Source organism: Gossypium hirsutum, chromosome D12 (genome assembly GCF_007990345.1).
Source record: "Gossypium hirsutum isolate 1008001.06 chromosome D12, Gossypium_hirsutum_v2.1, whole genome shotgun sequence".
NCBI lineage: Eukaryota > Viridiplantae > Streptophyta > Magnoliopsida > Malvales > Malvaceae > Gossypium > Gossypium hirsutum.
Window position 1 is genome coordinate 60,716,702 of NC_053448.1, and position 19,956 is coordinate 60,736,657.

Below are 19,956 nucleotides of genomic sequence, written 5' to 3' on the forward strand. Positions count from 1 at the left end.
ACAATAAAGCAAGAGTTAAACAAATCCAAACAATAACAACAAATAATAGTAATATAATAGCGAAACAACACCAAAACAGTAACAAAAAAGCAGCAAAAAACAACAGGTCCTTTTTTGCAAATTTAGGTCAAGCTTACCTGAGGCCCGACCCATTTAGAAAACGGGTTTCGGTTTTTTGTCCAAACTCTTTTTTTGAATTTATATTTTTACCCAAAACCTCCCACTTTTCCACCTATGATCAGGTCTAACGTGAAGTATATATATTCTCTATACGGATAATTACAACTAATTACATATAAATTTATTACGGTATGCCTTTTCCAATTAATTTAAGTTGATATTGTTTTTATACAATAATAATATTTTATTTTTTAAAACATATAATTATATGTAATTTTATTAATATCATTTTAATAATTTGAAAATTTTATTAATTAGAAATAATTTTTAATCTATTTTTACATGCCAAATATTTAATAAATTACATGCTTGGTTAAATATTCCGAGGATGAGTATATGTTTAATGTTAGAGAAAGAATAACCCAATAAATATAAAATGCTAGAGTAATTAGATAAATTTGTATAGGGTGTTTATGTATTTATTTCCTTGGAATAATATATTATATATGATGATTTGATTTTAGGTTTTGTTATTTGTTTAGAGAATTTTTCTTTCAATTATTGTTTATTTTTTTTACAATAATTAATATTTTTTAGAATTTAAAATTATGTAATTGTGTAATTAATTTATACTATAGAACATGACATGAAAAATTACAACTTATTTTAATTACAAAAGAATGTAATTACTATGGTAATTATATTTTTATCCAGTTACTTGATAATGTCCAAACAAATCTAAATAAAAATATGTTGCTATAATACAAATGTGATTTTTAATAATGCAAATAAAGTTCACTTAATTAATATAAAAATAATATATTAGCCTTTGAACTGGAAAGGTTTTTTCACTTTCATCGTAATTTTTTTTTGGTTCACGCTATTCTTGAAATCTGGTAGCTTTTCTCAATTTGAATTCTAGATTTAAATTTCATTCAGGTATGATGAGATAACATTACGAGATTATGTCACGTCATCACTTAAAAATTAAAAAAAATATTTTTGTTATTGTTAGATGATGACGTGACATAATCTCAAAGTGTATTGTTAAATTCTAAAATTAGTGTAAAAAAAATTCAAGGATTAATTTTTTAAAAATTGTCAAATTCGAGAACTAAAAGTTAATTTACCCATTTTTAGAAACATAAAATATAAGAAACTTTTTGTATCTTTAGATTTCTACCATCAAAATTCAAAATCCATCTAATGGTAATGAGGCCCAAAGGGGGTAACGTTTTTTCATACACTTGCAGTTCTTATAGGACTGGATAACAAGGAATCAGCCTAACAAGCATGCTCAAAAATTATATTTATATAATAACCTCACGTTATACTTTTAAAAAGAAAATTTAGATTCGAATCATTAAAGAGCGAGATAATCATGAACTTTGAAAAAAATAAATATTATAGATACTTTGGTCATAAATTGAAAAAACAAATATGATAGATACTAGACTTGTTCGTAGGTTAAGCTATTCACCCAAAATCAAAGGTTTTCCTAAAATTTTAGAGAGTTGGAGAACAAATATTAGATCTAGAAATTTTAATTGGACAAAAAATAAGATTTATTTAAAATATAGGCCAAACACAAACTCGAGCATTCAAGAACCAAATTTGGCCCAGGTTAACCCTTTTTCTATGTTTATAATGTAATATATTAAGTTATTTATACATAATATTTAACTCACAACGAATAAAAGCTAAATCTATAATAATATATAATACCAAATGAAAAAATATATAAAACTATTAAATATTAAATTAGAAATAATGTAAATATTCTATTTAAAAAAAATATAGATAGACTTAAAATGAACTTGAGTTAATCATTTATAAATATTGGTGGGTTTGAGCAAAATTTTGAACATATATCTCAAGCCGGGTTGAGCTAAGCAAACATAAAGTATATAAATATTATTTTTAAACTCGGCTTGGCCCAAATCATGAATACTTGTAATGAATACTTTGATAATTAAAAGAAATTGAGAATATTTGATACATTGTCGATGCATAAGCCCCGTGCATTATCAATGAATAATAAAATGACACTTCATCATTAAATAAAATAAAAGATAGCAAAAAACTTATAAATAAATATTAATAACTTTATTTAAATATAATTAAATAAGAGTTAATTATAAATAAATGTTAAAATCCTAAACCTAAGACCCCTTAAATCCAAAAGTTATTAATTTTTATTGATAATGATTAATATTAATATTTAATTATGTTGAAATAAAATTATTAATATTTATTTACAGGTTATCTATATATATATTAATTTAACAATGATTTAGGTGTTGTTATTGCATAAATATTATTCCTAAAAGAAAACATGTCCCGTGCCTATGCCTGGAACTCGATGGTTTTGGCCATTTTATTACTGACGATGGAAAGGGATTTTCAGACATAATAATACAAGGCATTGCTGCGAATATTATAAGAAACTCAAATCTTAAAACTTAGTCATGCTGTAAGAAATCATACAATAGCCCTTAGGTTCAGTTTCGACTATGAAACCGGAAGAAATTATTTTATGGACTCTTCTCATTACATCTTTTTAATTATTTAATGATATTTTAATAAATTTTTTCATATCATTAATATATAATTTTGGTAAATTTTACCCTTAATCTTAAATTTTAAACCCTGAATATTAAATCCTGAATCTTAAACCTTGAACAAGAAAAAATTTTAAATTATTATTAAATAATTCAAAAAAATTATGACTGATGTGGTGAGAAATTGATAAAATAATTTATGATAAAAATAGATCAAAAACTAACCAAATAGGAGTATGGTCTTTCCTTTTAAAACTTTTTTGTGCTGTAATAATTAATAAACTAGGGAATAGGGATATACTTGTCTTGCTATTTTTGGCCATGGATGCAACTACGAATATATACTACCAATCTTTCTATTTTAGGCAATTAATTTAAAATCAGTGACAAAGAAGTCAAAACTGTGTACTCCAAAAAAGGAAAGCCCTAGATACCTTAGATCTTTCCATGTTTAATTACTTCAAGAAGCTTTTAATGCATTTTGAACTCATCGTTTGACCTTTCACCATTAAGTAAATTTAAGCCGTAAATGAGAATTAAGCATGAAATCTAGAATGGCCTGTTTTGCTTCAAATAGCATCTTATTCTTACATGACATTGATACTGTTTGTGAATAAGCTGTGTGATTTAGCTCCCTACTGCTGGTTGTCATCTTCTTCAAGTTGGGATTTGAAGATACAGCCCCCACAATAGGTCATCTTTCGAATAAATCCAATACGCAGATTTGTACGTAGACCTTCATTTAGGTTAATCATCTTGAATCCCCCAACCCCACCATGAAAAATCAACAACTTTTTCAAACAAACCATGCAATCAATTCATCCACATCCTCCACGTTTATTAGCTTTGTTTACAATCAAAGTAAACGGAACTTTCATGCATGAAGCCATCACCCACAGCCTCAAATCGTCGACCCATGCCGGTCTCGTCGAACTGAACTGGGTTTGTCTTCGTATCATTTTCAGACAACCATTTTTCAAGCAAAACATGGATTGAGCCATCGGAATCCTCCATGGTTATTGACTCTCGTCTACGACTAAACAATATTTTAATTTATAAAACCAGATCATCCACCGACTATTGAATAGGTCATCGCATCAAATTATTCACACTCTACTTCAAATTTAAATCATAATTATTAAACAAAATCCCGGAGTTGACTTGCCGGTGTTATCGATCAGAGACCCGAAATCCAAATTCATTAAACGAAAAAAGAAAGAACAAATTTTTAAGTCTTGAATCTAGGTGTTTTTTTTTTTATAGATTCAGTTACGAGAAAATATCACAGAGGTGGGTTCATGCAGCATATTAAAAAAACAGAGTGAAGTAGAAATTACTTAATAAGCTCCCCATCCTAATACAAAAAAATTGCAGACTTTTAATCAAGGAACTAATTTTCAGGGAACTACAAATTCGATGCTAACTAAAACTCAACTCCAAAATTATAAAATTGAACAAAAACTAAAACCCAATTCCCGAAATTAATTTTCCAAGTTTCTTGGAAAATCCCACGTTGCTGAGAAAATCAAAGGCAAAAAAAAGATTCTAACTTTAGTGTTACTTCTTGTTATAGCCATAACCAGATTGAGTGAGTGAGTCACGAATACGAAGGAAGAAGAAAATCCGTACCCACCAAACATTACGCCAAGGCACGCGCAAGTTAGCTATTTTCACCATTACCCACCACATTGTATACACAAATTTCACCACGTATATTTCGTTCACCTTCGCTCATAGCACAAAAACATATTGCCGCTCTCTCTCTCTTTTTTTTTTCTCTCTTTGGGCCTTCTGCTTTTGCAAGTTTATATATAAATCTGACCCCGCTTTCTTTTTCTTTCTCTTTCAATTCTTCCAAACAAAGAAATTCCCACGAACAATTGAAAAAAAAAAGAAAAGAGTACGCCAATCTCGTCACTATAGCCAATGAAATATACAAAGATTTTAAGCTTTTAAGGTATTTGACTTTTTTTTTAGTTAATGCTTATAGAAATTTTAATAATTGAATGTTTTATGTCTTATCTTTCTTTTCTATAAGCTCTGAGACAGTTTACGAGAAAGCTTAATTGGAACGAATCTCTGTTCCATTCCTTTCAATTCAACCCACACCCTGTATTTCTCGTTTCGATTTCTTCTTCATTATCTTTTCGATTCCTTTTGTTTGTTTCTCGAGAAAGAAAAACAGAGAGGGATAAAGTGTGGGTGTTGGTCCAATTTTGTTTTATTTGTTGGTGGAAAATTGGGTTAGTAATTAGGGTTTATGGGTGTTTTGGGGATTGGGTTTCTATGTCAAGATCGATGTTGATTTAAGTGTTCCCGAATTGGAAATTTTACTTAAGAGGTTTCCCTCTTTATGTTGATTAGGAGGGATTGATTAATTGCAGACAACATGATAATCAAGCGCAATCTCAAATCCCAAATGCCGAGTCTGAAACGGTGTAAACTCGGCAGCTCAGTAGGTGAATACGAAGATAACTCAGGTAGAGCTCGCAAGAAGCGAAAAATCAATGGCTATTATCCCCTGGCTCTCCTCGGGGAGGTTGCTGCCGGCACAATTCCGTTCAACCTCCATCATATTATCACTTCTGCTGAGGCCGATAAGGGTTTCTCAGCTTCATGGTGCACCGAAGTCTCGTGCTCCCCTGATGAAGTTGAGTCCAAATCCAATGGCTTAGATTCGTCCAAGGCCAAGAACCAAACTGTGGAGATTACTCGGCCACCACTTGTGAGGACCTCCAGAGGGCGAGTTCAGGTACTTCCTTCGCGGTTCAATGATTCTGTAATTGAGAATTGGAAGAAAGAAGGTAAAACTAGCTTGCCTGATGATAGTTTAGATGATGGTGATGATGACGACGATTATGATTTTGAATGTAAAAACGATAAATTTAGCTTTAAGAAACCTAAAGTTTGTAAGCAGAACATGAAAAATCGGCGAGCTGAAGAGAAGAATGGTTATAAAGGGAGAAAGTATACTACATTGTGTGAGGAAGATGGAAGAGAAGCAGAGTATGCTAGGACTTTTGATATTAGAAAGTACTCAAGTTCCCGGAGTACTTTAACTAAAGTACATGAGCGATTCGTCAAGGAGGAGAAGTATGTCAGCGGGGTTGACACTTTTGATTTAACAACAGGGAAGCAGGCTTCATTGGAGAATGGTGAGAGGAAAGATGGGTTGTATGGGCCGCAGGATTTTTATTCAGGGGATATAGTATGGGCAAGACCAGGGAAGAGGGAGCCATTTTGGCCAGCTATTGTTATTGACCCAATGACGCAAGCGCCTGAGCTGGTTTTGAGGTCTTGTATACCTGAGGCAGCTTGTGTGATGTTCTTTGGACATTCTGGGACTGAAAGCGAAAGGGTATCTGTTACTTTCTGTATCAAGCTTATATTTTTGAATTTGTTTAGTTATGTGATGGAACTTGTGATTTAGTCATTACGTATGTTACTTTAAATGATTATGGACAGGATTATGGCTGGGTTAGGAGGGGCATGATTTTCCCATTCATAGACTTTCTGGACAGGTCTGTAGTTTGTTTTATTCAACAGTTAATTGAACTTTCATTCTGTAAATGCTATGTGCTTAGGTAGTCTTCTTAATGTAGGTTCCATGACCAGCCTGAATTGCGTAGGTGCAAGCCTAGCGATTTCCAGTTGGCAGTGGAAGAGGCTTTTCTGGCAGAACAGGGTTTTACAGAGAAGTTGATACATGATATAGACATGGCAGCTGGAAATACAAATTATGAAGAATCTGTTTTTAGATGGGTTCAGGGGGCTACTGGTCCAAACAGGGATCATGATTATCGCCTTTCTAATCAGGTAAGTTGCTGTAGAAAATACCGTCTTGTCCACTTCCTCTCTTGTTTTGTAGGGTATATATTTATTGAAATTTCAAAAGCCTTCTCTTACCTCCACTTTTGGAATTCAATCCACTAGCAGGGAAGTAGGTGACTTTACTTTTTGGGTTTGGGGCATCCATTTGTTTTTTTCCTTTAGTGTAATCTGAGTTCTCTCTCTTTTTCCTTTTTTTTGGGGGGGGGATTATAAAGAATTTGAGTTTGGATGCTTTAGAAAGATTTTCCATGTCCTTTTTACATGTTTATCTAAAACAATTGGGACATAAAGGTTAATGTTCCCAGTTTATGTTGTTCCTTCTTGTCTTTGGAGTTTTTAAATGTAAATAAACGTGCAGGGCTTCTTTGGGAAACATACAGACTCAAGACTTTGTGAAGGCTGTGGCATGAACCTCCCATTTAAAATGGGAAAGAAAATGAAAGCATCTGCTCCTGCAGGCCAATTCTTGTGTAAAACATGTGCTAGGGTCTGTAGCCATGTCTTTTCTGGATCTTAAATTATGTTTCCACTGTTTTATGTTGTTGTTACTTTTTACAACCACATGCTTTTTTTTTGTTGCAGTTAACTAAATCAAAACACTATTGTGGCATTTGCAAGAAGGTTTGGAATCATTCAGACAGTGGAAGTTGGGTAAGGCAACCTAGGAGCTTGAACATTGATTTGTTTTATTTCTGCCGTGGAGCAGCTTTATTTTTTACTAATTTATTGCTTCCTTATCTACACTGAGTTAGGTGCGGTGTGATGGTTGTAAAGTTTGGGTGCATGCAGAGTGCGGCAAAATTTCCAGCCATCATTTTAAGGTCTGTGGCATGCTGTCTATCTCGAATCATTATTTTGTTCCATCTTCTAGTGAAACTAAGGATTCAAATTTTTTATTTCCCCAATCAAATCATATTTGCTTCTCCAGGTTCTGGGGGCCACTGATTATTACTGCCCTACTTGCAAAGTGAAATTTAACTTTGAATTATCAGATTCAGAGAAGTGGCAGCCAAAAACTAAGTAAGTCTGTTCTATTTTAGAATCAGTAGTTGTCTATGTCAGTGTGTATGATTTACTTGTTTTATAAAATATATCTATGTGTATTTGAAAATTATTTAAGGATTCTGGCTGATTCTTTATTCTTCACCTCAATGTTTCTAATGATTGTAAAACCTTTGATGCAGATTAAAAACTAACAACAGTCAACTAGTTTTGCCTAACAAGGTTACTGTTCTCTGCTGTGGTGTTGAAGGCATATATTACCCAAGCCTCCACTCGTAAGGAAAAATTTTCTATTAGTGAATAAGTTGCTTTTCTTGTTTCCATTTTGGAATGATACTTCGGAATACCATTAACGACACTATTACCATTTAATAGTCTAATATTCCTTTCAAGAAAATCTTAGGCTGTTACTTCATGTAAATTTTACATTTGCTGCACAAGTAACTTTACAGTCCTCATGTGGGGATATCTAAACCAATTTGAAATAACTTTAGTTTCTTTCTCTAACATACAAATAATGTTAAAGTCCCCTAGGTGAATTATATTTTGAGTGACATAACTTGTCCCATCTGGGACAAAGAATTTAGCTTTCTGGATTTTGACTGGGAGTTTATTCATTGTGATATCATCTATTCCAGAGTTGTTTGCAAGTGTGGGTCCTGTGGGTTGGAGAAGCAAGCACTTAGCGAGTGGGAAAGACACACTGGTTCCCAGGAAAGAAATTGGAGGATTAGCGTGAAGGTGAAAGGTTCCTTGTTGCCATTAGAACAATGGGTTTGTACAACTTTTGGACCTTGCTTTTTCCTTTTCAGTTCTATATTTCTTATCTGTGCTCATAGTCATGTCTTTGAATGTAGAAGATAGAATTCTGTTATGAAAATTGGATTCCACTTAGATCAATAACTAAAATCATTTAGAAGATGATATTCTATTCCATATCAATGTTTCCCATCTTCCTCTTCCTTCTATCTTTTTTCCTGTTCTTGGATTAATAAAGGAGCCTACTTATCAGAAAATACGTCATTACATCCTTTTATTACCCCTTTTGGCATTGTTTTACATCTTTCTGAGGATTTATTTTTCAATTGGTTCGTTTCTAACCTTGCAGATGCTTCAACTAGCAGAGTACCATGCAAATGCTGCCACCTCTACCAAACCTCCTAAACGACCACCAATACGAGAAAGAAAGCAGAAGCTGCTTGCTTTTTTGAAAGGTATTCTTCTAGGCATCAAATTAGCAATCTCATGATTGTCCCCCCCCCCCCTTTTTCTCTCCTTTCATTACCTTTGAGTTTTGCTAACTATTACATCTGTTGTGACAGAAAAATATGAACCAGTTCATGTCAAGTGGACAACTGAACGCTGTGCTGTATGTAGATGGGTCGAAGATTGGGACTACAACAAAATTATTATCTGCAATAGGTAATTTATGCAGTGTTTTCTATACAAGACTAGATGTTTTTATGGATCCATCATTGGATGCACTTTCATCCTGTGTTCTACCTGAGCTTTTATGATGCTGTTTTTTTTTCTTGATCAGATGTCAAATTGCTGTGCATCAAGAATGCTATGGAGCAAGAAACATTCGGGATTTCACTTCATGGGTTTGTAAAGCTTGTGAAACACCTGAAGTTGCACGAGAATGTTGCCTCTGTCCAGTCAAAGGTATGAACATCTCTATTTCTCTTGTTTAGTTAAAGGTTGTTCTTTAATTATCTTACTATGGATCGTTTAATTGCATTCTGGAAATTAGTTTCCACATCTGTAATTACTCAATTCTGTTTGTTGTGTGATAGTTACTTACATGGTTTCCCCCCCCCCCAACTTCAGGAGGTGCTTTGAAGCCGACTGATGTTGAGACATTATGGGTTCATGTTACTTGTGCTTGGTTTCGACCTGAAGTATCTTTTGCAAGTGATGAAAAAATGGAGCCTGCACTTGGAATCTTGAGTATTCCATCAAATTCCTTTGTGAAGGTAGAGTTGCTCTTCTAGTCTCATTTAATCGTGGCTCTTGCTCACTCCTTGTATCATCAAAATTTTATGATATATCATTTCTTTAACTAAGATTCTAAGTAACATTTGATCCTCGGATTCATTTTATTTTTGAGTGATATGATGCCACTCATCTGCACATCATTTAACACTTCATGCTGTGGGCCATGGCTGCTGCATCATGAGGGACTCAAGTATTTCTTGTCATGCAGAAATTTTAGGATGTTAAATTAAATAGTCACAAGCCTGGAACTTTGGGTTTTCTTTTTGGCACAGAGATTTAAGCAATCAAGTCAATAATAATAGTAGCATGCTGTTTATGACATCTTTTTGCTGTTTTATATGCCAGTTCTTTTTATAAATTTGGTAGAAGAAACAATGATTTACGTGCATACATACGTGCTTGTCTGAGAAGTGGGTCCTTTGAACATAATAGAATTTTCTTTGTATAAAATTGACTAGATCTTACTATATGTCTTTGGGATAATGAATCTGCTAGAATATCCTGATTTGTATGGGTTTTTTTTCTTCTTTTTTGTGGTTTTGTTTGAATTTTATTCATGAAGATGGCTTTATAGCTGGTTCCTATTGGTTACAATGTTTTTAAATCTGCCTTGTTTACCTGAACTGCAGATTTGTGTTATTTGCAAGCAAATTCATGGTTCTTGCACACAATGCTGTAAGTGTTCAACGTATTACCATGCCATGTGTGCATCAAGAGCTGGTTACCGGATGGAGGTGAGTTACTTTTAACTGATCTTTCTACGTAATACTTGCACTGCCATTTTCTATAAACCAACATAATAGGCTCCCTCTTTGGCATCTACCTTGAATTTCTTTTTTATAATATGATATCATTCAGTTGGATAAATCTGTACTTATTGGGATTAACATCCCTCTGTGGTAAAGGGCATACTTCTAGTCTATCAATATTTTATGAATGATTAATCTCTAGTAGAGCTAACCCATTTCTATTGTCCTGCAGAGAAAAATAATCTCAACTAACCTGTATTAATGACTGTGTGGTATCTCATCCATTCATATAAAAAGAAAATATATCTTATTTTTACAGATCAAGATTTAATCCCATTTTGGTGCCAAATCAATAAACTGTACCCAAGTCCGTTATTAGATCAGACCTTAATTCTTATCTCATTGCTCTTAGGAACTTGATCTTTCCTAATACTTCCAAGTTCATATCAGAATTTAGAATATCATTCCATGGAAAAGGAAAAAAGAAAATAAAAGAAGAAAAACTGATAAACTAGACAATAGGGAGAGAGACTTGGAAATGCTCTTAAATACTTTGTGATTTTCATGAATAGGAATGTCAAATACTGCAGAAGTATATTAAGGCTGATCGTGTCTTATTCTGATTTACTTTGGATTTTATTTGCCAAGGATCATCGAGTTGATCTCTTGCTATCACTTCATTGCCTTATCTGTTCTTTCTACATTGCAGTTGCATTGCTTGGAGAAAAATGGCAGACAAATAACAAAAATGGTGTCATATTGTGCTTATCACCGGTATGCTTTAAGCATGTCTGCTGACTTTCTCTTTTTGAGCTATTTCATCTGTGCTGATCTTTAGTTCCTGTTTTTATCCCCTGTTTATTTGTGCAGCGCTCCAAATCCTGACACAGTTTTAGTCATACAGACCCCTCTAGGGGTCTTCTCTGCCAAGAGCCTTGTTCAGAAGAAGAAGAAGAACGGGTCAAGACTAATTTCATCAAACAGACTGAAAATTGAAGAGGTTCCAACTGAGGAAACTATTGAGATTGAGCCATTCTCTGCTGCTAGGTGTAGGATGTTCAAAAGATCAAACAATAATAGAAAGGTAAATTTACATGGAAGTTTTATCTCAGTGACAATTTTCTGAATTACAAGGAAAATGATTCTTGCTCTGTCGACGTTATGTTGATCTCAATAATATCTTTTCTTTACCTAGCGAACTGAAGAGGAAGCAGTTGCCCACCGATTAATGAGACCTTGCCATCATCTGTTAAGAACTATACAGAGTTTGAATGCATTCAGAGTATGTTTCTCTCCTTTCTACAATCTCTGAGTTTGTTTGGAGCCAATCTTTTTGTTTATATCCATGATCGGTTTTGTTCAATTGGACAGACAGTAGAGGAGCCTAAAGGTTTTTCATCTTTCAAAGAACGACTCCACCACTTACAGGCAATTCTATATCCCTTTTCCCTTTGAAAACTTAATATTCTGACCAGTTGCTAAACGATATGTATATGGAATGCAGAGAACCGAACATGATCGAGTTTGCTTTGGTAGATCTGGAATACATGGGTGGGGTCTCTTTGCCCGCAGAAACATTCAAGAAGGAGAAATGGTATTTTCATGAACACCCTTTTTTTTGCTTAACTTATTTTTTAAGTTCTTAGGGTTCAGAAAACTAATTCCGGGATTTTCTCCTGACAAATGATTATAAAAATATCCATAGACATTGACCAGTTTGTATCGATAATGGACATTCTAATTAGTAAGGCCAGACAGAGTATACACCAGGGAGGAACTAAATTATTCTAACAGTTTTTACATGGAGTGAGAAGCTTTTGTTTGTCTTCAGGTTCTTGAATACCGTGGGGAACAAGTGAGGCGAAGTATTGCCGATCTAAGAGAAGCACACTACAGAAAAGAAGGAAAAGACTGCTATGTAAGATGATGATTTATTTTCCTTTTACTCCTACAAATTTACAAAGATTGATCTGAAATGTTCTAGACTGTATTTTGAAGCCTTTGAAAGTGTCACTTCTTTTGGTTCTTGCATGTTTGATCTCTCTTGCTCTTTAGCTTTTCACATATACATGATATTATTGAATTGAGACTGAAATGCGGGTTTGACATACGTTGCAGCTGTTCAAGATCAGTGAAGAAGTCGTGGTGGACGCCACTGACAAAGGGAACATAGCGCGCTTAATCAATCATTCGGTAAGTGAGCATTATAGTTTGATTGTATGAGGTTCTTGTATTCTTTAATTGATGGCTCTTGGTCTTATGCAGTGCATGCCCAACTGTTATGCAAGGATAATGAGTGTGGCGGATGATGAGAGTCGGATTGTTCTTATTGCCAAGACTAATGTGTCTGCCGGGGATGAGCTAACGTATCTATCTCTCTCTCGCTTGCTTTTTTTGTAGTGATTGTTGGTTAAATTTCGTTAACGCATTGTTTGATTCGGGTGGCAGGTACGATTACTTGTTTGATCCTGATGAGCCAGAGGAGTTTAAAGTTCCTTGTTTATGTAAAGCTCCAAATTGTAGACAATTCATGAATTAGGATACATACACACAGAGCATAGGCTATTGTTTCTCCGCAAGGACGTTAACTAACCCCAATTCCCCTATGTAAAGGGGGGATCTCAGAGTCAAATTTATACACCCTGATGTGTACTTGTATTTTTTTTCCAGGGAAAGAAAAAGTATCCTTCTTTCTTTTTCTTCTTCTCTTTTCCCGTTTTTCTTTAGACAAATTTGATGGCTAATAAAACTATAGGATTTCCCAGTTGCTCTTTGAGCATTTTGTGTATATTTGTTAACAATCAACCTCCACAATCATAGTTGAATACTAACCCCAATTTTTTGTCTAAACCATTATTTTTACAATTGTGAGATCGCCATGAACCAATGTTGATGATTGACAATAATTAAATAAATTATAAATCGGTTTAATCAGTTCACTTAGAAGCTGGTTTAGTCTCTCGTTTAGTTTGGTTCGGTTCGATTTTAGATCTTGAGCTTCAAATTCATCATATGACAGGAAATTAAAAAATTGAATTTGGAGGCTAAACAAAGCTCGGATAAGAGATGTTGACAATTCAGAGCACGACTCTGTAGCAGTCACGAAAATCAAGTTTCACGTTAAAGATAAAAGAAGGTTAATTTTATAAAATGTCCTCAAATTATTGCTAAAATTTTGAATTAGTCTCTTAACTTTAAAATGTTTTAGTCAAGTTTTTAAATTATTAATACTATTAGCCTAATTGTTAATTTAAGCATTAAATGTAAATTCAAATTTAACATATGTGCATCAAATTTTGAACACCGTGTAATGTACCCACCATATAATAACTTAGATTTGACGTATTAAAAAAATTAGTGTAAAAAAATGGAGCTTTTTTTTTTTTTCAAGTTAGGTCTAATTTGTCTATGAAATAGATCCACAAGTGTTTACAATTTAATTTATGTATTTTAAATAATAATTTAAAGAAAAAGGGGGATGATTTCATGAAAAATCCTCAAATCATCACCTAAAATTTAAATTTATCCTTAAACTATAAAACGTGTGTCAATCAGATCATCCTATTTGTCCAATAATCAATTTAAACGTTAAATGCAAACTCAAATTTGATGTGGAGCATATTCAAAACACGTGTATCGATTTGTAGATATGTATGTAACATACTTATCATGTGGGCAACTTAGGTCTAACATATTAAAAACCAATTTAGGAGGGTTGTTTTTTTAACACATCATATCTATGTTGTTTATGTAATACATGCACACATGTTTACAATTTGATCCATTTATTTTGAGTATGATTGGTATTAGATTTGAGTTGAAAATTTTAATCCTCAAGCTAATAACTAAGCTGATGAAAGGACCTGACCAATACAATATTAATAATTAAATAAGTCGACTTGAACATTTTAAAAAGTTTGAGACCAATTTAAAACTTGGGTCAAAGTTTGAGAGCACATAGTGAAATTAACCCAGGGAAAAAATGGATAAGGGATATACTATTATTTCAATAAAAACACGTGGCAAGAGGAGAGAGGATGAACCGGAAGATACTGTGAAAAATCAACCGGATAAAAAAACAAAAAAGGGAGTACGAAGAGAACGAGGAAAAGAGAGGAAAGCGTAAGATATTTGCAGTGTTACAGATGGAGACATGATAAAAACTCATGGCTGAACGTTTTCAGCGTACTCTCTCACGCAACCGTCACGCGCTCATTTCTCCATTTATCGACCTCATCATCTCTCTTTCTTCCCAATTTTAAAAATTCCACAATTCCCCTTTTTTCACTCACTTTCTCTCTGGTAAGTTGGATTTGATTCATTAATTAAACCAAACATTTCATCAATCTGTTGAATATTGCTTCTTCTTCTTTTTAAGATTTTGGAGGTTTGATCGATGGCGTTATATGGATTCTCAATGAATCCATGTTTAGAAAGTGTTGAAGTACGTCACTCCAATGCCAATTTGTCGACAACACTGATTAAACCTAGGTGGTCTTGGTTCAATCGGAAGTCAACTTGCTCTTTTAGGAAATTGACGAAACAATTAAAGGAAGTAAGATGTTCGTCGTTGAGGAAAACTGTTTCGCCGATGGAATCAGAAAGGAATGATTTGATTGTTGATACACCAGTTTCCGGTGAAGAGGAAACGGGGCATGTTACTAGGTTCAAGATGTCTGATTTTATGATTCTTGATCGTGTTAGCGTTGGGCTTGCAGGCCGGGTAAATGAAAAGCACATGTGTTTTTTTTTGTTTATTTCTTTTTAGGTTCAACTTGTTATAGTTTTAAAATTCTTAAATTTATTGTATTTATACCTTGTTGTAGGCAGATGAGGTTATTTCTGAAGCTATAGTGAAGGATTCAACCAGGTTTGTCTTCTTTATTTAGTAATGATTTTACTACGGTGATATTGTTTTTAGCTTAATATTTGGTGTTTAATGAAATTGCAGCCCTTTGTATAACTCGAGAGTCGTGCTTCGACGACTTACTAGTGCTCGAGCTCAACGTAGGGGAAGGCGAGCGATAGAGGTCTGTGAACTGTGTTCATCAAGCTGTATACTCTTTTTTTTTTTTTTTCAAAAGCTCGTCGGGTCTCTCATTATGTGTTGATTTCTTATGTTTGAATATATTACAGGTATTGAAAAAGCTTGTTGGTCGTAGAATTCTCTACCATTCATATTCCATGCAAGTTTATGGTTATGTTTCATCACGTAAAGGTGGTAGTCATAGCTCATTCACTCTGGTCCATGGGGTATGCTCCTCCCTGATTCTGTTGTTTTGCCTTTGAGGCTTGTGTTCCAATTCCAGCCGACTTCCTTATGTACTTCTTCCAAGTGGATTAAAACTTATTTGTGTTTTTTTTTTTGGCAGTATCATGGTAGCTTTTCGTTAAGACATTGGCTTCAGCAACCCGACTGGCTTCCAACTTTGGAAGCAACTCTTGCATTGGATGAAGAATCTGTTAGGAGAGTAGGAGATGACTCGGTTGGGGGACCTGCAGTTTCTCGTCAGTTGAGGCTTACTAGAATATTGCTGCGGGACCTCTTAATTGGAGTATGTTTCTTTCTTCTTTAGTCATAAATTCTTGTATCTGACATTTCTCAATGGTTATCATAAATTTGTCATCCCATGTTTCTCAAAGTGTAGATGTTGCTTTTGATGTTTACCTTTTACAGGTTAATTACTTGCACTGTCATGGGATTGCGCATACAGAGTTAAGGCTGGAAAATGTACATATAAGCCCGGTTGATAGACATATAAAGGTATTTACCAATTTTCTTTATGATCATTGAGGAGGTTTGTGTAAATGGATATATGTGATTCTAGTTTTGCTTGGCACAATAGCACAGCTTGATTCCTTTCTCTATTTTCATTCTTCTCTCAATTGCATAATTTTTTAAACCGGTGTTATCAGGTAGGAATACTAGGAAATGCTGCTGATTTCTATGAGGATGGTTCCAATAGAAGTGCATCGGATAGCAACATGGATAGGAGACAAATGATGATTGCATTTGACATGAGGTATGGTGCAAATAAAAGACAACGTTGAACATGTGAAACATCGTCTTGAAGCTCACTTAACTTCATGTCTTACAAAGGTGTGTTGGATTTATGATGGCAAAGATGGTGCTAAGAGAACTCATGGATCCCGTAATCTTTACAAAGTTCAAAACCTTCCTTATGAAGGTATAGCACGCGACTCTTGCTATGTAACTATTTTTTTTTTCACATAATTCAAGAAGTGCATCTTAGAATATGAATTGGGTCACTGAACCTAGGATATCTATATTAGCCTGCTAGAAATCACAAATTGGCTGCCGTTTTTGACAATTTTTAGGCACCAAGACTGTCATTTTCTATATCTCTGCAATCATTACTTGTGTACCTTTTAAAAGGCTATTTTACATATCTCCTTTGTTGCTCCTACTCTTCATTTTCCTTGAAGTACTCATAATTGACATGGTCAAATACACATCTAGACATAGGTATGGGAGTATGATCCTCCTAATATATGGGAAAAGAAAACTTAGAAAAATTGAACATAATCATGTCTTAGACATCCCCGAGGGCCGAGACTCACCCCCAAGTCTGTAATGTTGCATATCTTGACTTTAAAGTTACTCTAATTCTTCTGATAAAATGGAGTCGTTCCCTCTTTAACATTTAAATTCTGTTGAATGAATGTTATCTCATATCATCTTGTATTTCCATATGCAATTACAGGGAAATGACCCCTCATGCTTGCGTGAATTTCTTCTGCCAATCCTCACTCGGAACTCTGCAACTGGAAATATTGGACTCCAGGTTAAGTCATTTTACTTGAACACAACTTGTCACTTACTGTCTGTAAGGATCTTTTAGCAAATTATCTTTTTTGCAGATACTTGATAGAAACTGGGGTGCAGGTTGGAACCTTCTATCATTGTTGCTTGCAGCCAAACGTTCTAAAAGAATAAGGTATGCAGTTTCTTTCTTTTTCTTTTTCATTAAAAGATTTATGTCAATGTACTCTGAATAGTAATTAGTTAGGGTTCTCCATCAAGGTTTGCGGCTTTCTGAGTTTCTTAATGCGCATTTACTATTTAGTAAGTTATATAGTGATTTGCTTTATTCATTGCAGTTGCATAGATGCTCTTAGGCATCCATTTTTATGTGGACCAAGATGGCGTGTGGTCCCATCTATGGATATTATTAGATGGGGTCTTGGGTCAACTGCAGTGAGAATCACAGAGGAATATATCTATCGCACAGCTCAGGTAATTATATACCTCTGTTATTTTATCATAGGTTAGATAATCTACTGTGTTCCTTATAACTTTTTACACTATTTTAATCCATGTTTTAAATTTGGATAGGTGAGCTAACTTGTTATTTTTCATATTACAGCGTGATAGGCTTGCCCACTTTATTGAATTAATGGAGATGTTGAATCCCCATTCAAGACCAAAGGTGATTCTTCTTCTTTGTCTCTCGTTTTTAGTTGCGTAGGCTTTATTCTTTTTCTGAATAATGTTTAGACTTAAGATTCTTATTCTTATTGTTAGAAGTCAAAAGTAATTTGTTATGTTGAACATTTTATTCAAGTCTCAAACTTCACTCGGTCATGGTCCAGTTGAACTTGAGCTGTTGGGGCAAGCTAAATTCGAGTATCCTAATGTTTGACTTGAGTAGCTCGCAAGTCTAATCAAAATTATTGTTGAACATTTTAATTCAAACTGGAGTATAGTAATCAAGTTGGAAGTCAAGTATGGGAATCAAGGTCATTTTTTACTAGGTAAATGAGCTTAATTGAGTGAGCTCAAGCTGTTCAGTTTTCATCTTTAGTTGAGCTCAAGCTTTAAAAGTGAGACTTGATAGAACTTGAGTTTTTTACAGCTTGATCTCAACTAGGCTTTAATTGTGCTAATATACTGTTGCATTCTATCTTTATTTGGACTGCAGAACTGGCTAGAGCTTTTGCCCGGGAAATGGCGTCTGCTATACTCTACAGGAAGGCACATAGGCTTAACTCTTCGCCAACCTCCTCTCCGTGTCCTCATTGGCGATGCATACCTAACAATTGCAAGACCTTCTAAGTCAAACACATGCCTTTCTGTAACATCTGAAATTGGATTCACGGCCATGATGGGACACGATTGGCCCCATAACAAAAGGGGAATCAAGGGGAAATTGCAAGTGAACTCTTCATCTAGTTTAAAAGCGGGGGAGCGACTATATCTTAACGATATGGCAATGGAAGGATTATCTTTGGGACAATCAAACTCCGAGAAGTCCATAATCGAGAAACTATCTAGCAGAAAATGGAGAAAAGTGATCCCCTTCACGGAGTTACCATCAAGTCTTCCTGTAGCTAAGCTCCTTCTGGACAACATCGAGGTGTCAATGACGCTTGATGAAACATTGAAACAGGGCGTTGATGTTGCAATAAACATTGTTCAGGAAATCCGAACACAGATCCCCCCTGAAATGTTTGAATTGACAAATATCGTGTGTGGTACATATGTCGACTCGAGGATGCTCATCCTCCGTGGTGTAAATGGCTCAGCACTAATATTTACAAGGTCATGTGTAAATGAAGAGTTGTAATTAACAACGATATTAAAATTTTTTAAACTGTTTCTCTTGATCTGATACAGTTTAGATAATGTAAGATAAAGAGAATCCCTTGTTCAATTATCATAGAGCTAACCATTCCATTAGATACACTTCAACATTACAGTGGTTGAACCGGTACGTCATTAAAAGGAAATGTAAGGGTTAAAAGAGACTAAATTCCCAAAAGGCCTTTTAGGATAGTTTTTTCCGACCTTTTAAGATCAAGCCCTAAAAAGTTAGGATAGTCTTCTTTTTTTTAGTTTGGGAATTTAGTCTCTTTTAAAATATAAAAATTAAATATTACTTTAAAAATATTAAATATAAAAATTTTCAAATATTATTATTTTATTTAAAATAAAACATGACAGTTGAATTAAATATTACTTTAAAAAATAATAATAAAAACATAATTTGAAACTTGATATATAATATTTGAAAATTTTTATATTTAATATTTTTATTAAAGTTAGACTATTATATGATCTCAACAATCACTAAAAGGCCTAATTTAAGCATTTAGTACAGTAGCTAAGAGCATAGGGGTGGAGTCTAGGGGGACATTCTCTTGTAAACCGTTCAAGTATTTGGGCCTTACATTCTCTTTTAATTTGGACTACCTACTCATATTTATAGGCTTGTGTTGGATGATGCCCTTTACAGTTAATTTCGATAAAACATTCTAACTGGTCTTTATATAGAAAAAAAGAAGAAAAAAAGCATTTACCTTTCTGCAAGGTGCAAACACATTGTGAGCATGGACCACGTTCCCACGACAATAATTGACAACACTTGGTCTATTAAATACTTTTCCAAAGGGAAAAAAAAAATGTAACTGACTGTAATCTGTGATTTGTCCGGTAAAGGTATGGCATTTGGTTCTTACTCCCATTATTTCATACATGTATTTTGTATTTTCTTTTCTTGTATCAACTATATTATATTTTTTAAAGAGAAGATTTGGATTTAAACATTGAAATCATAAATTGTAAAAGTATTAATTTCTACGGTAGTATATCAAATATAAACACGAAAAAGAAAAGAAGTACTATATTTGTTGTATTAAATACAATGTGTTGGTGTTATATTATTATAAGGGTA

The 19,956-nt window shown here is 33.9% G+C and overlaps 2 protein-coding genes across 3 annotated transcripts; both read left to right on the top strand.

Moving 5' to 3' along the window:
- The first annotated feature begins 4,323 nt into the window (after positions 1–4,323).
- On the top strand, positions 4,324–13,049 carry LOC107947247 (histone-lysine N-methyltransferase ATX4). Of its 2 annotated transcripts, none has more exons than XM_016881829.2 (24): positions 4,324–4,638; positions 5,046–6,039; positions 6,147–6,202; positions 6,284–6,497; positions 6,871–6,999; positions 7,095–7,163; positions 7,265–7,333; positions 7,441–7,532; positions 7,697–7,789; positions 8,153–8,288; positions 8,623–8,728; positions 8,837–8,936; positions 9,055–9,179; positions 9,345–9,490; positions 10,142–10,246; positions 10,971–11,035; positions 11,132–11,345; positions 11,457–11,543; positions 11,633–11,689; positions 11,766–11,855; positions 12,093–12,179; positions 12,380–12,454; positions 12,527–12,627; positions 12,710–13,049. In XM_016881829.2, exons 2-24 carry the CDS (start codon positions 5,071–5,073, stop codon positions 12,798–12,800), a joined length of 3,276 nt encoding a protein of 1,091 aa, XP_016737318.2. In that variant the 5' UTR covers positions 4,324–4,638; positions 5,046–5,070; the 3' UTR covers positions 12,801–13,049. The 2 variants fall into 2 exon arrangements, with proteins under 2 accessions (XP_016737318.2, XP_016737319.2); XM_016881830.2 differs by having other exon boundaries at positions 5,066–6,039.
- Positions 13,050–14,352: 1,303 nt separating this feature from the next.
- On the top strand, positions 14,353–18,936 carry LOC107947248 (probable plastid-lipid-associated protein 14, chloroplastic). Its single transcript, XM_016881831.2, has 14 exons — positions 14,353–14,563; positions 14,640–14,984; positions 15,088–15,131; positions 15,213–15,291; positions 15,398–15,514; positions 15,634–15,816; positions 15,939–16,025; positions 16,178–16,284; positions 16,362–16,449; positions 16,987–17,067; positions 17,144–17,220; positions 17,384–17,519; positions 17,650–17,712; positions 18,205–18,936. Exons 2-14 carry the CDS (start codon positions 14,658–14,660, stop codon positions 18,847–18,849), a joined length of 2,034 nt encoding a protein of 677 aa, XP_016737320.2. The 5' UTR covers positions 14,353–14,563; positions 14,640–14,657; the 3' UTR covers positions 18,850–18,936.
- The last annotated feature ends 1,020 nt before the right edge of the window (positions 18,937–19,956 follow it).